The sequence below is a fragment of the Cinclus cinclus genome, chromosome 15, assembly GCF_963662255.1.
Source record: "Cinclus cinclus chromosome 15, bCinCin1.1, whole genome shotgun sequence".
Lineage (NCBI taxonomy): Eukaryota > Metazoa > Chordata > Aves > Passeriformes > Cinclidae > Cinclus > Cinclus cinclus.
Window position 1 is genome coordinate 7,027,090 of NC_085060.1, and position 21,608 is coordinate 7,048,697.

Below are 21,608 nucleotides of genomic sequence, written 5' to 3' on the forward strand. Positions count from 1 at the left end.
TCCACCCTGCCATCCAGACACGCACTGCTGTTCCCTGTACAGGGCCAACAGGCCAATTGATGGACAGTTTTTATTTAAATGATACCCCTGCCATTTGCATTACCGATTTTTTTACTTCTTTTAGCATAGCGTTTATTCTTATAGTTTACTCCTTTTATTATACTGTTCATTGATGTCCAGAACCAGAACCCCAATCCAGAAGGCTTGGGGTGTCTGATTACTCCATCAGCTTGATCCGCTTCACACTGACCGCGCCACCTTTCCTCCCGGGACCGCTCTGCCGGGCGGGGACGGCGACGGCCACAACGCGGAGCGCCCCAGGGCGCCATTGAGGCTCCGCCCGCCCTCACGGCCCGAGCAGGCCGCTCCCGCCCCGCCCCTCCGGGGAAGCCCCGCCCCTCCGGGGAAGCCCCGCCCCAGCGCTCGGCCCGGCCCCGCCCCTCCCTGAAAGCCCCGCCCAGCTCCCCGCAGCCCCCGCCCCTCGGCCGCAGCTCCCGGCAGCCCCCGCCCCTCGGCCGCAGCTCCCGGCAGCCCCCGCGGCGTGGGACGGGCGCGGGCCCGTCACGTCAGAGCCGCGCTCGGGGCCGTGGTGGTGGCACGGGAGGTGTCGGTGAGTGCTGGTGCTGGGGAGTGCCGCTGTGGGATCGCTGTGTGTCGTTGGTGCCCGGGAGTGCCGGGTAGTGCCGGTGCGGGACCGCTGTGTGTCTTTGAGGCCCAGGAGTGTCGGTGTGGGGCCCAGGCGTTGTCGGGTGCGGGGCTCGGAGTGTCCGTTCGAGGCCCGGGCAGTGTCCCTGGGTGTGGAGGGTGTCGGTGGGACCCAATGGCTGGCGGGGCTCGGCTGCCCGGGCTGTTTGTGACCTCTCGTCTCCGCCTGCTCCTGATTCTCCTGGTGTGCAGCATCCATCCGGGAGTGAGACGTTGCTGAAGTGTGGCTCGGCAGACACCTCTAAAGTGTATTTTTTACTTTTCCTGTTAAATCTCCTGCGATGTGAGCATATCCCGAGTGCTCTTGATTCGCTTTCAGACCTTTAAGCCGCTGTAGTGTTCATTTCTGAATGGCTTAAATTTTGTTCTGAGGTATGTGACGTCTTTCAGTGTTCACGGCTGAAATGTTAAAACCTTCCGTTTCAGAGCAAGTTTTTTAGTTGATTTAAAACAAGAAATTATTCTTGAAGATGGCAGACTTCCTGCTTGCTGGTTTTTGTGTTGTGGCAGTCAAAAGGCATGTTTTCTGTTTTGCGTAGTTGGTGGATATTAGTTTGTTAGTGTGGGCTTTTTTCTGATGTATGTGTTTTAGGAGCGTAAGAAGGATGTTAACTTTTTTCACAGAAAACACAATTTTTCTTAGTGCTCTAAAACCAGCATAGATAAACTCAGTGTTAAAATTGTGAGAATGTTTGTTGAGGGTCTGTAGGCTGGCTTGCTGCAATAGGCACTGACAAAAACTGGATGTTTAAAAAGTAGCTTAGCTCTATGGTGCATCTACTTTTCTGGGGCAGGAATTGTTCCCATTGCTTGCTAGTAGCCATACATTTGTTTATCTTTAGCTATATTTGAAGGAGCGGGTGTCTGATGGTACAGGAATAGTATGATGTAAAACCAAAATCACTTCCTTGCTGTAGTTTTTCTTTTAAAGTTAACTTGTATTTAGGTGGTTAAAAAAAGTTAGTCTGTACAGTTATTAATAGAGTCTTAACACGCACAACTTCTGGCACTGTATGTGATTTCATTGTGTGGCAGGTGTCCCAGGAGTTGAGCTATAGAGCTGTTTTCAATAAAATGTAGAATTCTCCCTTTTTGCACTGTTTATCATTCTATGTTTGGTCAGAAGGAAAGTTGCAGAAAACACACTTGTCGAAGATATGGGCATGTAGCATCATCAAGGCTGATCAAATTCCAGTGCTACTGTATTCCTGTATGTAGAGTTACAGAGTTAATCACCAATAGTTAATTTAGAGTGCACTACTGATTTAATGAAAAATAATTATAAAGTGGTGGATACTATGTGTGTTGTTTTAAAGGACACAAAATACTTTCTAAGAACTACACAAAATAGTTTCTCTAAGAATTGGGTAGAACTAAGTGTTTTGTTTCATGGTCTATTGCTTCTGACTTTGCTGAGTTACATAGCTTTTCATATGGAAGTCATTCCTAGGTGTATTTGGGAAAAGAAACTGACTTAGCAACATTTTAGAACATTATAAAATTAAATTTTAAAAACTTATTTTTTAAAAAATTATTTTTTATAATTTTAGAAGAGAAAGTTCTCTATTCCACCTGTTTGATGCCAAAACCTCCTGACAAAAGTTAAAACATAAAAAGAACTAGTACTGTTTGTTTCCTTTCTCCACAATGTTTTTAATAGCAACTACTCTAGGATTTTGCTTCCTTTCTGAAATTTTTAAAAGTAATGTCAATTGAAATTTTCTGGCAGTGCTAACAATGTCTTCCTACCTGTTACATTCCTCTTAGGGCCAGCTACAGCACAAAAGTCAAATGTTGTTGTAAAGTTGAAGGAATGAACACACGTTCCCTGACATCTGACACTGAAGTGGGCATCTGTATTTTATACAGCTGAAATGACTGGTTAAATCTGGAGACTTCTGAGCAAGGGAGAACAAAAGTAAGTGCCTTTAAGTAGACTGTAGTATACTTTTTTTATAAGATAGAATGTGGTTTTTCCCAACCATATCTAAGTAACTCATGTGCACCATTGTTGCATGTAGTGATTGGAAAAGCTGTACAGCAGACTGGGATGTGACTGGACCCAGCAGTATGGAAAGTATCCAAGTTTCTATGCCTGGCAAAGTCCCTGCTTGTTCTGGAAAGAGAGCACCCCCAGAAGTATGGTGCTGCCCTGTGAATGACTTAGGCAGGGTAGTCCCAATGTCTGCTTTCTTAGGGATGGAATCAAGCAATGATTTGTAAATGTCTTCATCATAGTCTGCTTGGTCTACTTTTTTAAGTAGACTTGTTTTTTTTTTAAGTACAGACCAGCTGAGAATGGTACTTTCTCCTTGGCATTATGTGTATTCATGTAATGGAAGATGGAACTAAACAGCAGATGGCAGATGAGTCTGATGGGTTGTACATGTTCTTAAAGGAAAGCTGGGAAGAATATCTGAGTAGGGGGATGTAGTTTTAACTGTTGCAATGTAATTTATTAATACAGTATATCATTGTGTAACAGATACAGTTTCCACTCCTGGGGAATCATCAGTTAAATCTTTAGCAACAGAACTACAGTGGGCTAAGGGGGTATCTTTCAAGAGGAATGAGCAGAGAGCAACTGAAGGCTTTCTTAATAAAAAACTGGGAAGCTGTGTTTGCTGTCCCATAGGCTTTCCTGCCAACTGCATCAGCTTTTGGCAATGTGGGAGGTATGCGTTCCCTGCAGGGGATGCGAAGTAGTGAAAATAGACTGGATGAGTTTAGAAAGCCACGGATTAACCTTCAGATATAGTTTTCCTACAGATGTAATGTTGATTTTGGAGGTAATCTGACAGATGCTTCCTTTAAAAACCCACTCACTTCTGTCATGCCACTTAATCTAGGTAGATACAGCTGTTAGGGAGGAAACCACTACTTCCTTTGATCCACTCACAGGACTGAACTTCCACTTTAGAACTCAGCTGCCAGACTGAATATTCAGAAGCAATCTAGGAAAAAAGACAACCATAGCAAGGGAAAGGTAGTACATATAGAAAAAATACAAGATTAGCAATAATTGAGTACAAGTGGACAGAAATGATTGTTAGTGTAAATTGCAAGAAACAGAAGTCTTGACAATTGCTGGTAGACAGGCCTTAGCAAATAATTATATGTATTACTACTAGAGAAGGTGCTGCTTTTATTTGTAATGGTGATGTAAAGCACAAAGATTATCTAACTATCAGATCCATGATGGTATGTGTTCTACTCTATCGCCTCTCTTTGTGAGAGAACTCAAAATTCTTTTAAAAGAAAGCTTGCCAGGATAAAAGCTAGGCTATCACCCTAAATTTTATTTTCAATATAATATGAAAGGAGTAAGCAATTGGCTTGATAATTAGAAAAAGTAACATTACAAACCTTTATGTTAAGTCTTGTTGAAAGTTGTGTTTTACTTTGAAAATAGGGTGGGAGTTAAATTCCATGTAATGTTAAGACAGTAAAAAAAAAACTTCAAATGCAGACAGGAGAAATATCAATCAAGACAGAACAGTAACTTTTTTACTTCCTCCTGCTATTCTTTATTCAATACCTGCCTTCCATGTACAGGCTACAAGAGGTTTTCCTTTTTAAAAAAACTTTTGCGTAGAAGTGTGCAGGATTCGGTGGCACTGAGAAATTTTCTGCTAAACTTTCTGCCAAGCTGCTTCTTTTGCTGCCCTTTGTAGATTTCTCTTGTCAGGTTATCAGTTTTTGTTTGTATGAGGTCTTCCTTCTAGTATCTTGAAAACTCCCTACTATAGTAGGCCTGTAAAATCTGAGTGGGCAGGCAACTGACACAATTGTAATTGGTGTGGTGAATTAGGAGTCACTTGACTGTTGTGAATTTTGTTTGTGTTGAATCCTTTGGGGACAGTAAGTTGACCTGTCAAGTGCAGAGCACAGGAGGGAACAAGAGAGTGATTTTTCTGGGAGAGGGAACATTTCTGGCTCTTCACAAACAAATTCAGCAGTCTGTGTTGAGTTGTGCAGCTGCTGTACAGTCTAGCAGAGAATTGGCAGCAGTTCTGGAGGGCATCTTTCTTAGGGATGTTAAGCCTGGTGTAGATTTGGTGCTGAGCAAACAGCTTCATGCTGAGAGGTTTTTTGTGTTATTGTTTTTGTAGGATACAGATTTTTTTATATAGTGATTATTGATGAATTTGATTTAACTGACTTGGAAACCTTGGTGCAGAAGGGCAGATAGTTTCTACATGGACAGTATTCCATTGAGGCTTGCACTGCTGGCATGCTTTGCGTGTTCTGGTTCCAACTTGAATTGATAAGGCTTTCAGAGAGACTTGAAAGCTCATATGGTTTCCTAGGGAAAGTTATTTTGACCTTAAGGGAGAAGGACCCACTCGTGGCATAATCTGTCATCAGATCAGTACAATCATGAGGATCCACTTGAGGAAAGGTGGGGGCTGTGGCCTCCATTACTAAGAGGTTATACTTGGAAGGATTTTAGACCCTGTAATGGTGATAGTGAAGCAGAAATAGGAGATTCTGTGATTTACCTATTGAGATAAGAGACAACAAACAACATCATTGTGGTTAATGGTCTTGGACTGGAATATCTCTCCTGTGAAGACAGGCTGAGAGTCAGGGGTATTCAGCCTGGAGAGGAGAAGGCTCTAGGAAGACCTTATAGCACTTTCCCGTATCAAAAGGGAGTCGAAATGAAAGAGGGCACAGGCTGCTTATCAGGGCCAACTTTGATAGGACAAGGATGATGAGTTACTGTAAAAGAGGATCAATTTAGACTAGTTAAAGGAAAAACCTTTTCACAAGGATGGTGAAACCCTGTCACAGGTTTCCCAGACAGGATACCTCATCCCTGGAAACATTTAAGGTCAGGTTGGACAGAGCTCTGAGCGACCTGGTGTACTTGAAGATGCCCCTGCTCGTTTCAGGGGGATTGGACCAGATGACTTGTGCAGGTCCCTTCCAGCCTAAGTAATTTTGTTTCTAATTCTCCCCTACATTGGTATCTCTCACTATTGCAGGAAATTGTTGTTGGATTTATATACTTTGGAAATACATATCAGCAAGTACTTCTCTGGTGTGGGTTTTCTGTGGGGTTTTAGTTGTTTCTGTATTTTAACTCTTCTGAAACTGGAGTGCTCTGCTTTATACTACTTTGTTTTTTGGTAGTGTTGTGACTTCGGAGACTTCTGCCTTATTTTTGTTTCTGATTATAGTTCCTCTGTGTTAAGATATAACTGGTTAAATGAGCTTGAAAGAGATGTATTTGTTTCTGTGGACTTGATTAGTTGGTTGTGGCACTGTTGTCTTGCTGTGTTTCATTTTGTTTGATTGGTACTGTTTGGTTAGGGACAGCTGATGTCTGGAAAACTACCTTCATTGCCTTAGATCTTTCTTGTGTCTTGTTTTGTACGTCTTTATATCTTATCCTAGAATTTTATTAACCTTTAGTAAGATGAATGACTACTGTTGACTTCATTTGATTAAGTACCTATTTACTAGTGTTAAAGATGCTGATGCTTATTTTGGTGACTCTGGTAAAGTATATGCTGCTGTCAGCTTGACACCTCAGGACTGCTGCTTTCCCATATACATTTTGTAAAGGATTTACATTCTTTTCTGCTTAATATTTAGCATGAAATACTTTTTTTTTTTCCTTTGTGGTTGTCCTAGCTTAACTTTGATACTGTCTTAGAAATTCCTAGAGGTCTGCCCTATTCTGTATGTTATTTCTGAAATCCTACATATTATGTATTGTCTCTTCTGTGCAGTGTTGGTTCTGCCAGATGTGCCTTTGGTTTTAGGACTTCGTGTTTTATGCTTTTAATTTTATATGGGAAACACAAGGCAGTGTATTCATACTGGCTCTGTATGTTGTTACTATAGCAAGGAAAACTCTACCAGAATACCTTTCAAACATTGCTGTCTGTGTCTCTATTCCCATGAATCCTAGGAAACACCAGTATAAATACCATGTTTAATGAAAACACAGATTCCAAGTAGTTTAATTGTTATTGTAAGATCACTGGAGCCTCCATTTCTTGATAGTGTTACTATATTAAGTTCTGATAACTTTAACAAAGCTTTGTTTGTCAGCTCAAGTTAAATCCTGTAAAATTGCTTTGTCTCCGTGCTATTCTAGATTCAGGAATGGATGTTCAACTATTGCTAACTGCAGAATAGCATAAACAAAGTTTTCTGATTTGTTTTAGATTTTAGAGCAATTCTCTTTCTGTTCAGCTACTGACAAGTCTGAGCTCTGTATGGTTATCAATTTTTGTGCAAGTCTAGAAGTACACATGAGTGATACTGGGGAATAAAATGTGCTTGCAGTGGAAAACTACTTGAAAAATTTCTCCCTCTGTGGAAGGACTACTGCTGCTTTGTGATAATGAGAAAGTTGTAGCTATTTTAAGACTGTGGTGGAGTATGTTTTTTTGAATAGTTCATGGCAATATGACTTTGGGTGGCTGCCAGAAGCTGATTCTACAATTAGATTAAGAATAATATTTTAAAAATGAGTATTTTCTCTTGATACAGAGAAAGCCACTTCCTCGAGGGTGTGTCCTTGTTTGATGGGTATTTTTAACGAGAACTTAATCTTGTCTGTTGTTTGAAGGTTACAGAAGCATAATCCAGATTGATAGGGACTTCAGGAGGCCCCTAGTTCAGCCCCTTGCTCAAAGCAGGATCAGACCCAGTTGCACAAAGTTCTGTCCAGCTGGGTCTTAGAAACCTCTGAGGATGAAAACTGCAACTTCCTGTTTTCAGTCTTGACTGCTTTACAATGCAAAAGAAGGGGTTTATTCTTTTTTCCCTGAGAACAAGCTGGAATCTAGTTTGTTTTGATTTCTGTTGTATCTTGTCACTCACCACTTTGAAGACCCTGGCTCTGCCTTCTCAGCAACTACCTCAGAGGTAGCAGTGAGCAGCTGTGAGGTCCCACTGATGCTGTCTCTCCTTCAGGCTGAACAGTTTCCAGCTCCTTCAGCCTCTCACTGTAGGAGGGCAGGTGCTCCGTGTTCTGCTCATCTTGGGGAACCTCAGCTGGATGCATTGCAATTTATCAATGCCTGTCTTGTACTGGGGTCCAAAAGTGGACAGTGTTCTAAATGCTGTCTAAAGAGTGCTCTATAATTAATTACTAGGACTTAGTTTACTTATGGAAATGCAGGTGGTTATAAATATAAGCATATTATATGCTTAAATATCCCAATAAGGACACACAGTGACTGGATTTCAAAGCAAATTTTTTTAGCATTAGAAGTATTCTTCCATTTGCATACTGGTGAAGTTAACTCACATTAATTTAGTGAAAATGTTTGATGGATTTAGAAAACACTGTGACAGATAGCACCTTATCTCCATTACATATTTATTCAACTTGATTAGCTCTGAATAAGTATAATTTGCATCACTGAAATGTTGGAAATGAAACAGTAGTTGGTTGTAATTCTGAAGTGAAATTTTCTATAGAAACTGAAGTCAGGTAATTTATTGTCTTTGAACAGTATGTTTAAAGAAATGGGTCTGGGGAGAGTGGGGGAATCTTACATGAAGTAAACTTCCATACACAGAAACATAAACATCTGCTTGAAGAACACACACATCTTGTTTGATTGAAGTGGCCTGGTGAGGTGGCAGCATGGGGGCAAAGGAAGCTCTGTCCTGCTATATTGTCAAGTTCCTCAAAGAGATTTTTTTCTGAGAACCTGCTGGGATCTCTGCCTATTTCTTTTAACTTTTCCACATCTCAGTGTGTATTACAGTCAGTGTTCTGGATTATTTCAGAATGTTAAATCATCTCATGTAATGCCACAGTTCAGCTCAATCCTCGTGAATGTGCAGTAAGGGAAGGAAATAATACAGAAAGCAAAGAAGCAAACAGGCTTTGGAAGCACTTGCTGTTCCCTTTGTGAGCAGCAGGACTACACTGCAGTTGGAAGATGTAGGGAGTCTCCAAAGAAGCTTTTGTTTTTCTCAGCTTTGGCGGTGGGGTGGCTCTGAGGTGGGTATCCAGAGTCCTGGGTGGGCTCCTGTGGTCTCTGCTGAGCTCTTCCTGTAGCTTTGACACTGGAGTAGCTGTGGTTGCAAGATCAACAGCCAGCTCAGGTGTGCTGGTACCTGCTGCAGTCATAATTTCCATTTTGCAGTGTGTATCTATTCAGGGTTGTCACATCCTTTAAAAATCACTTTTCTAGGGCTTGTTTGTGCTCTCTTGTCTCTTGCAGTTGGTGCAGCCATAATTTTAAGTTTATGTGAGCTCCATTTAAAAGCTCCAATTACTTAGTCTCTGCTGACATAGAAAAACTGGTGCTGCTGTGTCTTTGTCTCACCTGGTGTTTCTCACTTAAAATATGAAAAAAGCGACATTTCATATGGAAATTTTTTTAAAACAGCCTTTGAGTAAATATGCCTTATACCTTTATAAAATATTAAACTTCTGTAAATTGAAGACTCTTATCTGAGCAAGTATTGGATGTTGACAGGTTGGTGTAGCACTATAGCAAAAGTTGAATCTACTGTAAATTTGTAGTATATAAGATACTGCAAGGATGGAAAAGCTGTGAAAATAGCTTCTCTTAATACTCTGTGGACAAAATATTAGACTCCAGTGTTGCAGCTGTATTTCTGTGGAGGTAGTTTGAAAGAGTAATGATTTAATTTTGATTGCTAATAGCTTTTCATTTAAATTCTTGGCGTTGCACTAAAAGTAGTTCAGGGCTTCCGTTACAGTGTTTGCAGAAAGTCAAGATAGCTGGACACCCAGAAGAGAGGTAGTAACCTCTGTGTGCAGGGTCACACAGGCTCTGTGGCATCAAAAGCTTTCTTTTCCCCTTCAGTTTTCCAACTGAATGTGTGTTCCTTTTAGTTTTTAATTTTTTTTTCCTGTGGAGGGATGTGATTTTTTTACTGATAAGCTATATCACTGAATATTGCAGTTTTAAACACAATGTCAAGTTTCCTGTGTTCTTAATGAGAATGAAGGACTTGGGTAACAACTCTGTAGAGCTTCAGGGTGTGGTTTTCCACTTTATTGCCAAACAGACTAATTCATGTACTGTCAAAGAGATGTCAAAGCATTTTTCCTCTTGCAGTCTAATGCATTGCTGTCACAGGACTGTTGCAGTGTCACTGTCAGCCCACTGTTACACAGGAGCATGGGCTGCTTTCATGGTGCAGAGATCTGGCCAAACTTTCCAGTGTTGAGAGGGGAGAAACAGTGCTTTTTAAAGACTACAAGTTTGTGCAATAGAAACAAAGATTGTGTGGTCTGTAATTGTCATTCCACCCTCCCCCCCACAAACAATCAATCTCTTCAAGACTACTGTGAGATGTCAGATTGGTTGATGAAGGGTATGTGAATAGTGAAATGGAAGTGTTTTCCCAGTGTTAGTTCTGGAAATCCCTTGTGCAGTGTAGGGAAGATAAGATGGTGAATCCTCTGTCACACAAGATTGTCTTTAATTAATGACATTTAAAAAATAAAGAAAATCCTTTTCCTTTAAATACATGAAAGTTGTTTGGACCAGAAGGCTGGACACTCATTATTTTGGTGTACTAGCTGAAGCTTCAGTTAGGAAATGAGGGATTGTTTTTAAACAGAGAAGTGGAAGTCCTGCTTTTTCTTGTTATGCTTTTTAAACTTGGACCACATGAGTGTACTGACATGTTTGTGACTTCAAGAGCTGTGCAATAATACTCCCAAGTAGGAAGCATTTCATAATGTGTGTATACAGTGACTTAAGTGCCCTAATGTCTGTTTACTGAACTAATACTCATATTCCAACATCTAAATTCCATTATAGAGCTTGAGTCAGAATATTTCTTATAATGTAAGACCAAATTGCAAAGCTAGTAATTAATTTCTTGTTAGATTTGGATGTTTTTGAATAGTAACCTTCAATTACGAGGGATTGTGTAATTTTTTGAATTACTAGTAGCTTGCAAAACATTCTTTTCAGTTCTTGATGTCTACCTGTGGACCTCAAAAGTCTAAAATCTCTCCTGGGAATAGTCTTGTAGCTCAGGAGGAAGTTTAAGTCTCCAATTTGTGTTTACTTGTCAGATACCCGGCATGGCCTCATCATCAACACCTAAATATAATTCAAACTCCTTGGAGAACTCCTCAAGTAAACGAGTAAGTGTAATTTTTTTCATGTTCCCATGAGTTCCCAGAGAGCATTGTCTTGCATATTTGGTTAGAAAAATAAGTATTTAAATAGCTTCTTGAATGTAAATATTGATTTTTATTGCTAAAATTCTAATGCAGTTAACTGAGATGATTTAAATATCTTCTGGAGTGGATGGGCAAAGTATTCTCTGTCATAGCTAATGAGAGTATCCTTAAAATCAGTTCCAATATCCTTACTCTTACCTTTGCTTTCTATCTTGAAATATTCTGTGGCATTCTTGAAAATTTTTGTCACTTAGATTCTGTAGTGCAATTGCTAAGTTACACTTTGTTATGTTTGTCTGGCTCAGTTTTAAGATGTTTATCTGGAGTGAAAAATGCATTAAAACAGTCTGAATGTCATGCCCCTCTGCTTTCTAATGTTGTGCAGCTGAAGAAAATGTAACCAGGGTGCAAAAAACCGCAGAAACTACTGAATTTGGGCAAGTCAGAAATGAGCAGATTGTGTGTGATAGTTGTGAGTACATTGCTTAAGTAATTTCAGTTGATTTGTTCTTCCAAGTACATTGGGCTTGGAAAATTAAATGCACACAGCTTCCAGAGAACTCAGAGTATAGACGTTTAATTCTGATCCAATACGAATAGCTGACTATTCTTTTAGGAGAAGGATTAAAACCTGTTTAGGTTTTAGGTCTGTTCAACCTTTAAATATTTCATAGTTGCATTTTAAGATAGTGGTGTGTGGTTTTGGTTCAGTCTGTGACTTCCTACTTTGGCAAGACCTGTTCTTTCCCATGCAGGAATTACCTTTAAGTTTGGTTGTTTTTATTTTTAATCCGCAACTTGGAATTGTAAATAAACTGTGATGTGCTGTTGTGCTTCTCTTCTTTAGTCTCTGAAAGATGGGGCTAACTGGGAACAAAATGAAGAAATACCTCGTCTGCCAGGAGAGACCAGGGTTACAGGTATGAAGCTCAGTAGCTGCCTGACGCAGTGACATTCAGCAGTCTGGCAGACACTTGTATCTTACTGAATTGTTTTGTAATTTGGAATGTTTTGGGTTGGGAGCAAAGGTAAGTCATGCTGAGATGTCATGAATTTTTCAAAGAAATTGTGGAAGGTTCTTTTTATCACTTATTACAATTCTGAGTATTTAAAATCTCAGTTTCTCCATTTGGCAGATCTTCCCATAGAGAGAAATTGCAAGCTGTGTCCTAATTGTATCTATGGATTAAGTAGCACATGTTGAATGCTACTTACATGGATGAGAGCTCCTCTGAGCTTTCTGAAGTCAAGAGAATTCTATGTTCCACCCACTGTGCATTGATACCTTGTAGAGTGGTGTGGAATCTAAGCCTGAATGTGCATTCCCATAGTACCATCTTATACTTCCTTGACAGAAGACAGCATGAACAGGGCTTCTCTGCTCTTGTTGGTCTTTACATACAGAAATGCTGTAGCATGAGGGAGACTGATGTACTGTGTAGTTTTCTTTTCTTGATGGAGGCTCTTCCTGAAATGGAAGTCTTTGTTGGAGTCTGTCTTGTGCATCTTCTCCTCCCCTATGCCCAGACTTGTTGGGTGAATTTGTAAACGAGAACATTTACAAGCAAAGTGGTGCTTCAGAGGAAGTAGTTTTGTTTTTAATGAAGAAGGTGTGAGGGAGGGGGTGTGGGACTAAGATGGATGTATGATATTGTCCTTATGGAGATAGTCTATGCTTTGGGGAGCTGCACTGGAATAGGGCACTTCTTGGGGAAGGCAGATAAATAGATGGGGCTAAAGAAATGAGTGGATAGGAAGAAATAAATTGAAGTCTTTAACATCATGGTTGGTCTCAATGATCTTGATGTATCATTTCTAGCCTTAACAGTTCTGTGATTCTGCTTGCATTGCTTCACTGAAATCTTTTTGAGTGGTACGTGTTAGTATTTGTTCTGTTATTGTCCTTGCTAAAACACTACTGATGGCCCTTCTCTGTTTGTTTGCCTCAAACTGAAATGTAATATTTCTCTGCAGTGTGGTGAGTTCCCTAAACACTCTACAACTTAAATTACGACTTAAGTAGAGAATTGTTTGCAGAATGGTGTAATAGTATAAAGAATGTATTTGTTCTGGGACGGTCAATAGACTGTGGTACAGTAATAACAATACTCCCTGTTCTACGTCCTGCCCTTTCCTATGTAGTGCTGAGAAAGAAAACACAAATGTAGCTAGGGAAGGCTGCTGAAATCTGTGCACTTCATTTGGACAAGTTTATTATGAGTTTTTCACATTTTCTTAATAACTCAAGTAGATAAAACTCAGATGCATTACTTTCAAATTCATTCACCTCTGAGTACAGCTCTCATTTTCTTTCACTGCTACTTAAGCAACACTGTCCTTAGCTCTCATTTTGTCTTTTCACAATCTTTTAAGAAATACTTCATTTCTTACAGACAAGGATGTTATTTATATGTGTCCATTTAATGGCCCCGTTAAAGGAAGAGTTTACATCACGAACTACAGGCTGTACCTAAGAAGTGTGGAAAATGTGAGTAATATGTCACAATTGCTTCATGGGATGAGTTGGCTTTAAACTCTCTTCCATTCACCCCCATTACCTTTGATTCCTTTTTTGGCCAGTTCAGCTGTTTTAGTTTTGGCACACATATGCTTATGGAATTGCGTGGGAGGCTTTTTTGCTTGAAATGGTCTGTAATGTTTGTAATAACCCTATCTTAATTCTGTCATGACTAAATAGTAATTGCCTTTGTGCCACTGAAAAATCTGTGTAAAAATACAAGTTCTTTGAAGTTAAATGTGTTGTAAAAGTGTGATTTTTTTTTTTTTTAACCTGGTAAAATTGAAGTTTAATCACTTAAACTGAACTGATACCTTTATCTTTTGTCTGTCAGAGCTTTTTTGATAGTTGTTCCCTTTACACTTAATCTGTGATAGATCAGGGGCAGCAACTAATGATGTTGCAATAGTTCTTAAAAATGGCTGTCAGTAAACCTACACTTTGATTGTCCTTGCTGTTATAAAAGGAAAGTACTTTGATCAGTAGAACCTTGTGTTTGATAAGCAGTGACATGGAGGAGAGTAAAATGTGCCTGTGATCTTTCATAATACGTTTTTTTTTTTAAAAAAATAAGGATTTGGGACTATTGAACTGAGATCTTTCTGGCTGTAGCTAATTGTACTAGTAATGTCTTTTTTCCACTTAGTTGTGCTTTATGCTGTATATCAAGAAAGCAGTATTAGCAAGCAGGGGCAGTCAGTATGTAGCAGAAGGCATCTCTTAAGGTGTTGTGACTGTTTTCCCTGCATGCAAATATTTTTGCACCATGTTGAACTGGATGATGCTAAAGGCTGTAGAGTGACTGTACAGACTTAGTAGCATGCTAGGAAAGGAGACTCAAGGGCAGAAATATGCTTTTGTTTTCTGTTTTTATTTCATGTCTGCATTCTTTTCTGGAATGCATAAGAACATTTTGCTTGAGTCTTCTTTTAACATTAATCTTTTCCTTACTCAAACTTTTCTTGCAGGATCCAGTTGTGATATTGAATGTTCCATTGGGTGTAATTTCAAGGATTGAAAAAATGGGAGGAGCTTCAAGCAGAGGAGAGAACTCTTATGGCTTAGATATAACCTGTAAAGTAAGGCTTTCCTATAATTCAGTAGAAAGTGTAATCTAGAGGGCTTTTTTTTTTCTCACTGATTACCTGTTTATAGGAGGGAAATGTACATGCTTATGGATGAATTTTAAAAGAGCTTTTTGAAACTGGACAGGGAAATACCTTTTGTATAAAGGGCTGTTTAACTGTCCTCCCTGCACACAAGGACAGGGATGGTCTTGCTTTCCAAATCATTAATTGACAAAGTTTTGCACATCAGTTGTATTTTAGGGCATTATTTGTGCACCACTTTATTTCATTTGTTCTAAAAGGAATATTTTTAATAATTCTGATATCTTTGAAGAACACCTCAAACAGGGTCTTTTTGAATTATAAAGCCAGTGAGAAGTTTAGGTAAAAAATACCTATAGTCTTACAAAAAATTGTCACCATGGAAAACTATGGTCATAGGGGAGTTTCCAGTGGATAATTCAGGCTCCTTTACTAGATTCATTGTTGAGTGTATGCACATTTGATTCTTAGCAGTTAATGTGCAGTTGACTTTTTTTGACACCACTGATCAGAACATATGAACAATATATTCTATACAAACTATTGGCAAATCTTTCTTTTGAAAACAGTAATTCCCATCCTGCAAACTTTCAATAGCTCGTGAGACTTTTTAGTGAATCAAATAGAGCCATTTTTGATGGCTTCATGCCAAAGTGCTGTTTGCAGCACACAGAGTATGGTACTGCTTTGTTTCTACAATTCTTACACTCTCTTCTATTTGATGGGATAAGTAATAAAACTGAACATTCACAAGGGTTTGAGATGTGTTACAGGGAGATTGTACCTCATATTTAGTGTATAATATAGCATTTATACAGAGAGAAGCATCTTACAACTTTGGTTCACCTAACAGATAATGGCTTTGTTTTAGGATATGAGGAATTTACGGTTTGCATTAAAACAAGAAGGGCACAGTAGAAGAGATATATTTGAAGTCCTCACAAAATATGCATTTCCCCAGTCACATAACTTGGTAAGTTACATCATTTCTATTGCTGAGTTGTATTAATGCAGAGTCCTTGCCAGTTAACTTTACCTATTTGACCTAGTAATGGCTATATCATGGCTGCTTAAAAAGTATAACCACAGAATCTGGTGTCAGCATAAAGTAAGTAGCACCTTTTATTTTTTATATTTACAACACTTAAATCTATACATTTTGTAAAAGTAAGGATGCACTCCAGATATATTACTGAGAGCCTCTGCTCCATACAGATTTCATTGCCTAGAAACTCAAGTTATCCTCCCTAATATGGGAATATATGGAATGCATGCCTTACTTGATTTATTGAAAATATTAATTAATCAAGCAGTCTCAAGTATGAATCACCAAGGGTTTTACTTCAGGAGAAGAAGATATGGTAAGACAACACTTGTTTTATTGATCAAACTAATGAAAAATATAGCAGGAATGCATTTATGAAATTGCATGCATTTATTTCAGCTAAAAACAGCATCTTATGGAAGGAATTGAGCAACAATGATGCAAGCTAATCATTATCTTCCCTTCTTTTGAAATCTGTGTTCTGTCCCTAGCACGAGTCATTTGACATCTTCTTATTAAATGCTTTCTTTTGTCCATTGTAGTATCAATTTACACTTTATTGCTGTGCTTTGATTAGGGTAAGTGTACAAGAACACTGTTCACAAAGGTTTTTCTCTGAATTTTAAGAATTTTTTTCAAAGAGCGGTTGGGTATACAAGGCTGCAGCAAGAATCTTACTTCTTTCCAGGAATATATGTGTCAGTCAATGAGCTAGACTCTATAAGCATTTAATTCTTTAAAACTTTTCTGCAGAAATTTTAATTCTATATACAAACTGTGGAGTGAAAGCAAAAGGGAAAAGAAATGCTTCTGCTTAGAATATTTTGTATTGTTAATGAACAGGCTTTCAGAAATGTAAAATTTTTACATTTGGGTAGGTGTGAGGAGTTGTAATCACAAAGAAGGTGGTTGTTAAAGAAATGACTGTATCTAATTCTACTGTTGCCATTTTATCCATTTTAAGATAGAGAATGGTTGAAAGTATGATGGAAAAGAAGCTGTATGTGGCAATACCAAGTTACGGAGTGGTTCAGTTCAAAACTGTCTTCTAGACATCATGGGGTTCTGTGGCAAGTGGGTTGTAGATTGGGTTATCCAGGGCACAGTCAAGTGTATTGTTGAATATTTCCTGTATTTTAGATTCCATCATGCCAATGCAATTCATCCAGATTATCATGCTGAAGAGTGGGGTTTTTTTTTGGTTAGTGTTTCTTTTTGTTTTTGTTTTTTTTGTTTTTGTTTTGGTTTTTTTTTTTTTTTGAGGGTTGCATGTAGTGATTATGGGCAAAAGAAGTTGTAACTGACATAGGAGAGTGCCTTGTGGGATAATCCAACTATGGGGGGTGAAAACCTTGGTGATGAGATGTGGACTTGTATTAAATTCGTCATCCAAAAAAACCCCAGAGATCCTGTCTAGTGATGGCAGTGAGTAATGTGTGGAGTTGTCCACTTCCTGCTTTATTTGCTGGACCTGTTGAACCTAATAAAGTTCATCATTATGTGGCCTGTGTGAAGGCCCCTTGCTAACAGAAGTTGCTTAATAAGAAAAGTCTTGTTTAAGGCAGTAGTAATTTGTTATTAGTGAAGAAAATTGTTGCTGAAAGTGTTTTTAATAGTGTTTGAAAAAATAAAACCAAAATAGCCAAACTTCCTTCCCCCCATGAGATGTTTTAGTACACCACAAAAAGTAAGATATATTTGGTCTCTGTAGTTTAGTTTCTACATAGCACCTGCTTCAGTTCCTGATCTTACCATGAAACTACACATCATTTTTATAAGATTGTTCAGCACCGTGATGTCTGCACAATCTGTGTTTATTCTAACCACAGTAGATCTGTGGGAATGCCCATTTTGATGAGACTGGTGGCTGTGCTGGCTGACTAGAACTGCTCCTGATGTCACTGCTTATCCTGGTCATTTCAAAGGTCTGAGGGATGGCTCATGCCATTGTTGCTGTTGGATCTGCAGAGATGACTTCAGATGGAGCAAGGCTGGCAAAGGGACCTGTCTGACAGAGCACCTGAATTTGCAAAAAACCTCTTGATTTGAGGCTTCATTCCCCATGACACATCAGAGCCAGGGCAGCAGTGGTATGAGGTGACCATGTTCACAGAGGAGCAGAGGGCAGTTACACCAGCACTACAATGTCTGACCTTTGTTTTTAGATGAACAAGTAAGATGTAAGTGGCTAGATTGTAGTAATGGCATACTAAATGCCATTAATAATGGCAAGGATAATGATGTATTTATTTTTAAATACATGAGAAACCGTCAGCCTTTACAGTGAGTAAAAACTTAGTAATTTATAATATGTAAAAAGCAAACATCAGGGGGTTAGAAATATAAAATGCAATTGATTTTCTTTACAGGTGTGTAGCACCTTCTTGATCTAGTTTTCCCACTTTCTTCTTTTGCAATGCATAGATTGGTCAAATATTTAATAAGTGGTGTCTGTGCTATATATTCATGTACAAGTATAATGTGTTCATGTGCTGTGATTCCATAAAGGGTAAATGTGTAGCTATTGTATTTATACTGATTTATATATTTACATTGTGTTTATACTGCTAAATAGACTGCTTGTTGAACTGTAATAGTCAAATTGTAGATGCTTTCTCCTTTACCTCACAGAACTGTGTTGTGTTTTGAACAGCCAGTATATTGCACATGATTTTTGTGTACTAAATGGGAAGGAAGAATTGAATGTTAAAGACAAGCACTCTGTCTGTAGGAGGCTTAAAAATAGAGACTGTATTGAAATTGTGGGTTAACACCTGCAAGGAAGTAAACACTTATTTGCACAGTAAAGCAAAAAGTAGCTTATCAAAAATGTTGCAAGATTTGAAATATATTTTTTTTTTTAACTGTAGTAGCCTTCTGGTTCAAGTGAAGCAGTAGTCATCTGTTTTTAGACTGGATCTGCAATGAAATCCCTGCTTCTGTTTTGTGCAGGGGCTTTAATTTGGTTTTAGAAAAATCTTGGCTGATGGATGGTGAATCTTGATTGGTTTTGCCAACTATATTGAGTGGTGATTTACTACACTTTCTTGATTTCTTACTTCTTTAATGTTTGCTTTGATTTCTTCTTTCTAGTTCCTGTGGTAGCTGAAAAGAATTTGAAACTGATTTTTAATTAGTTGATAGACTAATCAGAGTAGCTGGGCTTTCATCAGACATGTAGTATTAATCTCCATCAAACTTAGAACAGATATGATCAGTGCATTGGAAGTGACTGCATATTATCCTGCCTTGCACTCAAGATGTGAGATAAATAACCAGTATAACTTAAATCTTAACTTAAAACAGGTAAATCTGTGTTTTATTTAAGTGGCTTTCAGCCAGTCAGTCTCAGTGCTGAGAGGAGGGATGCCAGTTCAGACATGCTGCCTGAAACACTGATGTGTTGAGCAAGTAGTCTGCCTGAAACATGTCCTTAATATCCAACCAAACTAATGTGGCATTGTCTCAGGTGCATCTGTGCAAACCATAGTTCAGCTTTTTGATTAGGTGTTCTTGGTTTTGAAAAACATATTCATGATCTCAAAAAAATCAATGAAACACACTTCTATTTTACTGCAATATCCTTCTGAACTTGAATTTCTCTTACGTAGGTTATATGTTTTTTTTAATTTCCACTCAAATCTGGACACATCTGATGAAGCTGCAGTTGATTTAATTTCTGGGATGATAGACTGTGTGCAGCAGGAGATGGAGAAGAGCTTTTTGTTGGAGAGGCAGGATTAACAATGAGAGAAAGGAATGAAATTTTGTGTGTGGCGGGAAGAAAAATGAGTGGAGGTCAGGGTGGAGACTCTGAGTACCTAAAGTATTGTTTGGGGAGAAGGAGGATCTAGCAGGAATGTACCCATAGATTTGAAGGGAAGGTGTGTGAAGAAGGCATAGAACTGGCCAACCTCCCATTATTCTGGTATTTGAAAGGCTTTCCTGTGTAAATAATGGTGCACTGAGAGACGCTGGCAGGGCTTTTCCACTTTGCGGTGCCGTGCAGTTCTGAGAGTTGCTCATGCAGTTCTTCTGACCTTCCTCTGCTTTCTGCATCTGAAGGCTATAAATACACAGCCAGCTGATCTGTACTCAGTGCCTGCAGGCAGTGGTGTGACCTTGCTGCTTTCATCCTCACATGCAAGTATGTGTGTGTGAGGGGCTCTAATGTGAAGGAACCTGTATCCACAAAAAGCTAAGCCATGTAATTTTACTAAGACAGCACCTCTCAAATCTTACATAAGTGATAAAGAGAACCTATGCATGTTACATTGTGAATGGCATTTCTCCTTCCTGTTTATTTCTGTTCTGTTTGCCTGCTGCACTATCACATTTTGTTTCAAACAAAAAGAAGTAGTGTGCAAATATGTTAAAATAAGGCTTGTACTGACACAGGTCATAAAATGCAACTGTATCCAAGTATCTATCTTATGTAAAGTATATGATGCTTACAATAAAATGGTTATAGATGTGGGTTGCTTGTTACAGTCAAGTCAGGTAAACTGTTAGTTAGAAATTAAATAGATGTATATTAATTGAGTGTAATTGCATTTTTGTGTCAAAATTGTATATTGCATTTGTGTGTCTCCTACTCTGTTTTAATGACAACATAACACAACAATAATTGTGTATTTTGTTAGGAGAAGTGGGGATGTTACTGTATTTCAGACTCCAGCAGTTAGGCTGAACTAAAGGTCAGGTCATCTTCACAGAGTGTTTCAGTCTTACCTGAGAAAATATTGGGGGTGGTGGGAACGGAAATCAGATCTTTAATCTTTCGGTACAACGAGTAGGAATTTCAGTAGTCACCAGATTAGCTGTGCAGTCTGTACACGATGGTGCACATAGAAATGTGTGTGTACAAACCTTTTGCTGTAACTTAGTCAATCCTTGCAGAAGAAAAATTATTTTTAGTCTTCAGGATTTTAGCGGTGGGTAACTTTTAAATACTGTTCTTGTGTAGTATAATGCAGGGGTTTTCTCTAAATTGTTCACATAAAAATCTGAATCCAAATTTTGCTCCATATGCCTTTGCATTCATTGTAATGTTCTGTGTTTTGTTAAACTTGAGGTTTTTGCTGGTTGATCTCTTCTACTGATGAATTTCTTTCTATTGAACAACATAGGAGGAATTTTTACTACCTGAAATATCAACAAAACTGATGAAGCATAATTGTCCACTTAAATAGTTAAGAGCTCTGTGACTGTAAGCTTTTGTAGCAAATGTGGCAAAGCAGCTGTAGCCAAGCATTTTAAATGAATCATGCTGTAAATAGTAGGACATTGTTCCTTCAGAAAGGATTCAATCCATCCCTTCATGCATAATAAATTTAACACTTTAACGCTTTAATGATTTTTAAAGGATAAAAAAAAAGTGCTTTTCCCTCTGATGTCTTGTGGATTTTTTTTTTGTGGGTGACATGAGCAGCATAGCTGCCATCTATTGTTAGTTTGGAGCAACACCTTTCTGAATTTTTGTCAATAAAAAACCTGTTCTATGTAAGAGCTATCACAGTGCACTGTTTCTTATGTGCAAACTTGCAGTAAGTAGGAGTTTAAATAAAAAGACATGCCCACCTTCAAGACATCTTTTAAGTGAGCTGTTTGGATTCAAGTGTTTCTGTTTCCTTCTGTTCTAAGATTCTCCTTTGCATCTGGGTCCTTGGTGAATTCTTAGCATAGTTGCTCTTTGGGATGTAGGAAATTCCTTTGGGCAGAGGGAGTGGTTCTTTAGTGTAGCTGTTTATTAATAGTACAGCAAATCATTTGCATCTACTGCTTCAGATAGTGTTGTTCCCATTTTGCTGTATTCCTTGTTTGCAATTAAACAACCTTTTTCAGGTTTTTAATATCTTTTGATACTTGCATCTACTTATAATGGGATGGGTTTGTTTTTTTTTTTCTGGTAGATAATCCACTTCATCTCTGCCTCTGCACCACTTAATAGTAGTTTATTTAGTCAAAAGAATTTGTAATGTTTGCTTGCACTGAAGGTCTACCCCTTTAAAAATGGTAAAGACATTCAGAAAACAAAAAAAGGGAATGCATTGTTTACTTCTGCAAATTTGCCAATGAGTA

The 21,608-nt window shown here is 38.6% G+C and overlaps 1 protein-coding gene across 2 annotated transcripts in view; it reads left to right on the forward strand.

Annotated features, from left to right (window-relative positions):
• The first annotated feature begins 533 nt into the window (after nucleotides 1-533).
• The window catches only part of MTM1 (myotubularin 1), a 39,622-nt gene continuing 18,547 nt past the window's right edge, over nucleotides 534-21,608 (forward strand). For both annotated transcript variants that reach the window (XM_062503207.1, XM_062503208.1), the window contains exons 1-7: nucleotides 534-610; nucleotides 2,473-2,623; nucleotides 10,745-10,816; nucleotides 11,703-11,775; nucleotides 13,249-13,343; nucleotides 14,342-14,452; nucleotides 15,354-15,455. In XM_062503207.1, the coding sequence (XP_062359191.1) occupies nucleotides 10,754-10,816; nucleotides 11,703-11,775; nucleotides 13,249-13,343; nucleotides 14,342-14,452; nucleotides 15,354-15,455 (444 nt within the window). In that variant the 5' untranslated portion in view covers nucleotides 534-610; nucleotides 2,473-2,623; nucleotides 10,745-10,753. The remainder of the gene's footprint in view (nucleotides 611-2,472; nucleotides 2,624-10,744; nucleotides 10,817-11,702; nucleotides 11,776-13,248; nucleotides 13,344-14,341; nucleotides 14,453-15,353; nucleotides 15,456-21,608) is intronic.